Below are 8,055 nucleotides of genomic sequence, written 5' to 3'. Positions count from 1 at the left end.
CGTGACGCTACCAAGAATGGCCGGGGACGTAATGGGAAGAGAGGCAGGGAGCGGAGGGGGTGATGAATCGGGTAACAAGAGAAGATAAAGATGAGTATGACGGCGGAGGAAGAGTACGTGAGGGCAAAGCGTTGATGCTGATGGACTGTTCAGTCCCTTAAATGATTGGTTCGGTTCATCTCTCTCAGAGCACGCAAATGAGTAGAAAGGTTTGAGGGTGCGAGTTGTCTCAAAATGACACGGCAGGCGAACGCGACACGCCAAGCCGGCTGCCTATTTCGACGTGTGTTCAACAAAGACGATGGTGAAGTAGGTTTGGCTAGTCACGTGATCACATTCACTGACCCGGGAAGAGACTCTTGGCAGAGTGTAGCGTGCTAGAGAGAGTTGCCTAAACACCGATTGAGCCCAGTAAAACCGCACAAATCGAAGTACCCAAACCCCCAAAATTGACGTGCTCACACACCCTGACCATTTTGCGAGCTCTTGTCGCTCGATCCGCACTTTGTATAAACCTGATTTTCTTTTTTTTCTTTTTTTTCAATTTTGGAATCGCCTGGTTAGGGCTTGGCGTTGTGTGGTGACGCCAAGAGCGACGTGCTGGCCAATCACGTAAGCCTATCTATGGCTTGGCGGTTTCACGTGGGCACTCCCCTTGCCGCACCGTCATCGGATCCAATCCGTGGGACAAGACAAGCTCTTACTGATCACACTCGAAATGGCTCGCAACGGAGCGTTAACGGACGAGCCTCGATATCGAGATGATCTATGGATCGGATCTGATGAAAGACTACCGCCATCGGATCCAATCCGTGGACCATATGGCCGGGGGGCATCCTACTCGATAGAGGTCGACGTTCTGATATCGAGATGATCCACGCATCGGATCCAGTCTGTGGACCCAGATAAGCTCTACTGATCACATTCGAGATAACTCGTATGGAACGTTAGCGGACGAGCCTCGATATCGGCATGATCTATGGATCGGATCCCATGAACTATGTGGCGGGGGGGGAGCATTCTACTCGACAGAAGTCAATCTCCTCGATAAATTCGTTTTTATTACGCAACGTACCACGAACGTAGAAAAATTAGTAGAGGACTTCCTAAATGTTGCCGGGTGCTCCGCGTTAGGATGTGGCGCAGTTGCGGAATGCGACGCAGGCACACAAGGCTATCGACAGCCACAGTGGGTCCATGGCAGGCACCCGGCGGAGCCTGCCAGGTTGTGCCGTAACACATTATGAGGGAGCCCAAAGGGGCACACTCTCCACGTCCTCGAGACGCCATGTTCGGGGCGAGGAGTTGACAGTTCCCTGGCTGTTTCTGAAGGGGACTGTTTCTGGTCCCGGTGATGATACGTGAGTGGGATGGGGAAAGACCAGGTTAGTGTTCTTGACATCGAGGGAACAACGCCTCCAAAAGCGGCGGCACCAACCGCCAAATTCGGCGGAAGATTTCCCTACCACCTGTGCTGAGCTGTAAAGCGAGAGGGACTCATCGGATCCAGTCTACGGCCCATCTAGAGAGTACTGTCTGCGTCGGTGAAGGGGCTCATCGGATCCAGTCCACGACCTAGCCAGAGAGCACCATCCATCTCCGCTTATCGACCCTACATCTACGCACCCTTCCCATTGAACTTGCCTCCAACCGCATCTCCATTTTGTTTTGTATGTACTCGTAGAAATCGATGTTGATGCCGCCAACACCAAGCCAAACCACGAAGCCGACAAGGACAGCGAGGTCGGATGGAGACGCAACTTGATCGATAGCGTAGAGCATTCTGTCACTCGGTCGTCTCCCAGATTGACTTGCCTTCCCATGCACCACATAATCATCTCTGGGGACCAGAAACAGTCCCCTTTCAGAAACAGTAAGGGATCCGTCCAACTCCTCGAAAGCGACGGGCGCCTTTGACTGCACTACCCTGACCATGACACTCGAGAACCTGGAAGGGACGGTCCCTCTGGATTTCCTCACTGCCACAGAAAGAGAGGGCTTTGTCCGACCTTCGCAAAACCGACTCAAATCGCGTCAATCAATCAGACCTCTCTCAGCTACAGATTAAAGCCAGGGAGATGTCGAGGCGAAATTCGCGCTTCTGTTTCTGCTCATGCTGATATCGTGCTCATGCCAGGTGCGCTCTTTTGCCGAACTGCTCGTCCTCGGGACTTTCTACTACGGTAAGTCTTGCTTCCACTTCCTGCATTCTGGCCTCACTCTCTTGCTCATATCTGAAGTTTTCATTAATTTCGGAGAACAGTCTATTTCTCTGAGAGAGTCGATCGGCCAGAGCGCTGCCCGTTTGTATCGCAGCAAAGAACCGGTCGCTCGAATCTGTAGCCTTCAAGTGCTCTAAGCAGCCAAAGATGGTATGGTCGTGTCCTCGCGAATGGATAGCCCACAAATCAGGTTGCTGTCCACTTTCGCTGTGCATTACTTGGACGGGTGGAGTGTCAACCGCACTGCTTCTGACCACCCCTAGATCGAAGAGTAGGAACAGGATCGGGTTCGCCATCTGAGTGAACACAAATTTCATCGGCTTGCGATCAGAACTCTTCTCCTTCAATTTGCCCGAATTCGACGTGTTCGGGCTGACATTGATAAACTCCTCCTCGAAGATCTCTCTCGGTGTTGTGGCATTCTCTTTGTTCTTCACCTGTACTACGATGACTCCGCAATTCGAAGGGTCGAACGTCTCATCCTCCGTGCCACAGTACACCGGAATCAGTAGATCGTATGTTTCCTGGCACCAAGATAGCTGCATCGCAGCGCTCCGGCGTAACAGGTCCCGACATAATGCAGGAATGTCCTCGGGGTTAAGTTGTGTATCAGTTGATAGAAAATGAGTGAAGTTCATTCTGGCTTCCAGTGTCCGCTTAGGTATCTCCCGAATTGAATCGTGATGATCTTTAGCATATAATGCCATGAGAAAGTCGAACACCGTAAAGGTTGGTGGAAATACTGGAGCACGAGCCCACCGAACCCAGTCGTGTGCAAGGATCAACACTAATCGAGCATAGAGTTCTCCTTTGCGCCCCTTTTCGATTAATCCTTTCTCAAGGAGCATCTTACAGAGCGTGAGAATGCTTAACGACCAGTGGTCTCCGATGCAGAGATGCTCCATTGCTGCCTTTGCTAAGACTGGCTCGGATGGCGTCGTTGTGTCCATCACTCCCGTCTCATGGTTTATAGATATGACCACTCTCATGAAAGAATTCACCGCCTCCCTTGTGAGGGAGAGAGTGGCGGGGTTCTGCCGGCGGACATCTAAAGAGAGACGAAAGGACAGCGCAGCAAATACGTGATTCGGGTCGATTGGATTGTATTTTGACCGTTGCTGGCCGCCAAGGAGCTTTAATTTGGCCACGTCGATCATATTCTGTTTCTGATGTACATATGCGTACCAGAGAGGCCTACCGAATAGAGCCATGTGCTCGAGGTTCGCAAATGTCTTTAACGGCTTGAGGAGCTCCTCTTTTCTTAGCATTGGATTCTGCATCCTTCGTCGGTCCTCGACGTCGAGCTGAAGACCCACAAATGGGGGAAAGCGCATCAGTTCGGCGGTCTCTGTAAAGCTGATACGGGCGGAGGTGTCCCGAGAGTAACCGCCGGTCGGGATGATATTGCTCGGCGGTACCAGGTGTCCGATGAGAGATTCTGTTGAGAGGAAGAAAGACCACACGCGAAACTTCTTCAGGCAACTGATGACTCGATTGAGCGCCATATAGAGTCCAGTACGTGGTTCATCAGACCACTCGTCTATTAAACTTGAAGCCTCGTCGAACACGATTACCAAGAGCGAGTTAGTGTCGCTTACGTCCCGGCATTGCTGAATATTTTCGATTAGGTTTTCGGCAGCATTGAGAAGGCCGCTTAAGGGATCGAGGGGACGTTTACACGCCATTTCGAATTGACGACGAATGCTTGAGGAGCTGTAATAGTCGAACTTCTCTACCCAGGCCGGACTGGAAATCAAATCGTTGGCGATAACCCGAGCTCTCTTAGCTACTGACTCGCAGAACTCGATGCGCATCTTGGAGCGTTGGCTCTGAGGGTCCTTAGCATCGGCAGCTGGTGCAAGCGGCGCCATCTCTGCGTGCCTGTCACCTGCAAGCCCTTCTAGAGTCATCATGGTAAAGGGCTTGCTCTTCACCCAGGTATTGACTGACAAGATCCAATTAGCGAGAGTTTGGTGAAAAAGGCACTAGCAACTTACATATCTCGAAACTGGCTTGGAGCAATGCTGCGGCGAGAGTGTGATTCCACGCTACGATCGCTCTCCTCTCCAGAAAATCACGATATATCTCCTGCTGGCTGGTGGGCTCGGGGATGTTAACTGGCCGCTTCTCCCGCAGGAATGACAGTATCTCTTCATCAGGAGGTGGAAAGCCGGAAGTTCCAGGCTTACGAAGAATGAAGTTGATCATCGGACAGAGTTGGCCGAAAGCATCCGCTAATCTTGATTTGCCCGTACCGCTGCTCTGAACGAATACCAAGGTCTTTGCGTAATATTTGCTCACATCGAGCAGCTGGTATCGCCGAATGAGGTCCCGTAGCGCAATTAGGGAGTGCGGAAAATAGGGATTGTTCCAATCTTTTTGCAAGGCACGGAAGATAGCTCTTCTCTGAGGGGAGGTCTCCTCCTCAGCCAGAATTGGGAATAGCTGTTTGTACTGTTCTGGATGGTTTTTCTTCAGCCAGCCCTGTTGCTCTTTTATACTCATATCGCCTAACCCCTCTTCGTACTCTTTCAGGTAGTTTTCCCGAAGCCAGATGTGCAGGTCCAACGGGCTTATATCTTCTCGCTCCTCTTTCGTTATATCGGGCTCCGCTTGGGCGGCTTGAAAGCCTGACCCGGTGTGCCCTGGGTTCGGTTCTAAAGGGGTGCTCATCGTGATGCTACCTAGAATAGCTGGACGTGACGAGAAGAGAGGCGAGGGGGAGGTAGTGAGTAGGAGCTGCAGGCAACAGCGGCGGCAGAGCTGATGAACCAGGTGATGACACAGCGAACGCGACACGCCAACCCAGGAAACACCGCGCGAGTGACGCGCGCACGTGACACATCAAGCCAAGATAGGCAACGTCGGAGGCGCATTTCCCGGCAACAACTTTGCAAAAAGGCAAATCGCATCGCACGCCAAGCCCGTATATCACGTGATTATATGGCGGAGATGTTGTGATATGTGGCGACGCCAAGGCTTGTAAAGACCTTCGGAAGCGTTGTACGCTTCGTACACGCTTCGAAAGTATATAGTCTGACGGTCCCCTGGACCCTTCGAAATAGGACAAGTCCTCCGTAAAATCACATCTGGTAGCAACGCCTTCGACAGTCCTCTACCCTGGACTGAGGTCCGCAAGGGCCTCTACGCCACTCTCAAGGAGGAGAGAGGCGTAGTCGGACGATCCAAGAGGTCTTTGAACGACTAGACCTCAATTCGAAGCAAATCCAGAGCGTTGAGACGAAACCGACGACGATAACATCGCAACTCCTTCGAAGAATGTCTTTACCCTGTGAAATGGTCTCTTCTTCCGCGAGGATAGGATGCCTCCTCATCCCCCTCGGAGACCCCGACAACAGGAGAGCCCTCTGAACGACGCTGGGCGGAGAAAGAATTCTTCGAAAAGGTCGCCACGCATGAGTCACTCTATCAGTGGATCCCGAAAACATCCTCTTGCCTCTCCTTCGTATCTCGAAATTTGCCACTCTTTCGAGGTCTTTGAACGTCTAGACCTCCACAACTGAGACATACGAAGGCCGGAAGCGATCTCGACCTCGAGAACATCCGGACCAGACCGAGGAATAATGACTGAACGCCACTGAACCCTCAGGTCTCGACCGTTCCATTACCCTGAGGAGGAATCTACACGGTTCCAGACCTTCAAGATGTTATCTTCGACGGGGATTGACGGGAATATGGAAGTTGAAAAGTGGTGGCAAGGCCACTCGGTAAGGAACACCTTCGGTATAGTGGCGGCTTCAGAGTGCAAACGATGAAGACCGGTCCGAGATAGCGCCCTCGCTGGACGAGGTAGACAGCTCCTATATAAGAATGTGCCCCTTTCGAGGCCATCATTTTCCCTTTTCCATTCTCTCATCGTTCCTTTCTCTTATCCTCTGTGCTTCGAACATTCCAAACCAGCCCGGAACTTCACGCTCAAATGCCGTGCCCTTCCAATCGAAATGGATACCGATATGACCAACGTCGACGGGAGCCCGTTCCCCTCGTTTGGGCAGAACGCTCACCCACAAACTTCTACCGGAATCCCGCCAACTTTCCCGGTACCCTCGTCTTCTGGATTCCAAGCCACCCCTTCAACGTCCCAACAGGGACAAGCCGACCCGACAACCCTCGAGGCGGTCGTCCCCCTCGAGCTCTTTCAAAACATCGGAGGGGCGGGAGTCGAAAAGCCCCCGAAGTATGGAGGGCAAAGGGAGAACGACGCCGCCCGAGTCTGGCTAATCGGGATGGAGAGATGGCTTTGGGCCAAGGAAATCCTTCTGCGAAGAAACCTTACGGGTCCCGAAAGGATTGCTCTAACGACTTCGTACCTCGAAAAGGCCGCTGCCGCGTGGTGGAACCTAACCTATATTCACAACATAGACCACCAAGGGCACCAGCTTCGGATCCAGTCCTGGGCCGAATGGAAGAACACCTTCCTCAGCCAATTCGGCGACGTCAGGACCCAAGACCAACGGCGAGACGAGTTCGACTCGCTTCGGCAGACAGGTACCGTCCAAGCGTTTCGGCAGGCCATTGAATCTCGACGTCTTTACCTTGAGCCACGTCCTTCTGACGCCGATTGCTTGCTTGTCTTCAAACGTGGCCTGAAGACGTCTATCCGGAACCGTATCGAAATCCTTCCTGACTCGATTGTGCCAGGGACTTACACTAAGTATGTGGAATTCGCCGATAAAAGCGAACGAGAGATGCTTGCCACCTCTAACCGCGTTCCCTTTTTCAAGTCTCGCTATGGAAAACCGGCGACTTCGACATCTAATGGTGCCTCTCACGCACGCAATTCAGCAGCACCTCGACGTGACCACGATGGTGACGTCGAAATGACACTCAATGGTATGCGTACCCAGCCGAAATCGGGCAACGCCACCAGTGGGCAAAAGGCTTCGAGCAAAGCACCTCCTTCTCGCCAAAAGTGCCGTGAAGAGAACCTCTGCTTCGGTTGCGGCGAGCCCGGCCATCAGAAGAAAGACTGTCCGAAAGCTAATCAGTCGACCCGTCGAGGACATAGGGGAAAAGGGAAGGGTCGTCAAGCGTAGGGGAACCTGACGACCATAAAGCTCCAGACCCCTCGAAGCATATTGGAGTTGCGCCCCTAGAGGCTGAGTCCCTCACTGCCAACCCCTGGGACGTCTCCCTCGCGACTGCCAATACCTTCGATAAGGACCTGGAACGCTTGCAAGGACATAATCTTGCAAGTGGAAACCTTGGTTGGACGCAGAACCCGTACCCCGTCAGTATCCTCTTCGACACCGGTTCCGATATCTCCTACGTCTCGAAGAAAGTGGTCAACCGGCTTCAAGGAGATCTAAAGATCTTGGAGACCAACACCCTTCGTGTGCGCCTGACCAATGGAGAGACAACTACGGCGAACCAGCAACTGACTATTGGCCTCACTATTGGAACTTTCCGAGCACGTTCTACTCTTCGAATTCTAGATTGGGATGCCTACGATGTCATCCTAGGTCTCGATTGGCTTCAGAAGCACGAAGCTTCATGGGATTTCGCGCGCTCGTGCGTGACACTACGAAATGGAAGCAGAAAATCCACCGCTGTCGAACTGAGACCCTTTCGAACCATCGACTACGAAGGTCTCAAGGAAGTTGGGTTAAATCTTCTCAGTTACCGAAGAGCGGAAAAGGCCCTTCGCAAGCCGCCCGCTCAAGACCGTCCACCCGTTCTGTACATTGTGGAGTCTCCGAAGAAAGAACAAGATTCATCACCCATTCCTTCCGTCAAGAACCCACGATTTCGACACCTCTTACAACGCTTTCAACACGTTCTCAAGGAAGTTTTACCCTCGAAATTCCCTCGT

The 8,055-nt window shown here is 52.4% G+C and overlaps 1 protein-coding gene across 1 annotated transcript; it reads left to right on the top strand.

Annotated features, from left to right (window-relative positions):
• Positions 1-6,184: 6,184 nt before the first annotated feature.
• Positions 6,185-8,031, top strand: Z518_01807 (uncharacterized protein; the record flags this gene model as incomplete). The annotated part of the gene is made up of 2 exons (XM_013418836.1): positions 6,185-7,214; positions 7,301-8,031. Coding segments are annotated over 2 exons (1,761 nt in total), but the record flags the coding sequence as incomplete, so codon positions are not given.
• Positions 8,032-8,055: the final 24 nt, after the last annotated feature.

Source organism: Rhinocladiella mackenziei (genome assembly GCF_000835555.1).
Source record: "Rhinocladiella mackenziei CBS 650.93 unplaced genomic scaffold supercont1.2, whole genome shotgun sequence".
In the NCBI taxonomy this organism is placed as follows: domain Eukaryota; kingdom Fungi; phylum Ascomycota; class Eurotiomycetes; order Chaetothyriales; family Herpotrichiellaceae; genus Rhinocladiella; species Rhinocladiella mackenziei.
This window is presented reverse-complemented; position numbering and strand designations above follow the sequence as displayed.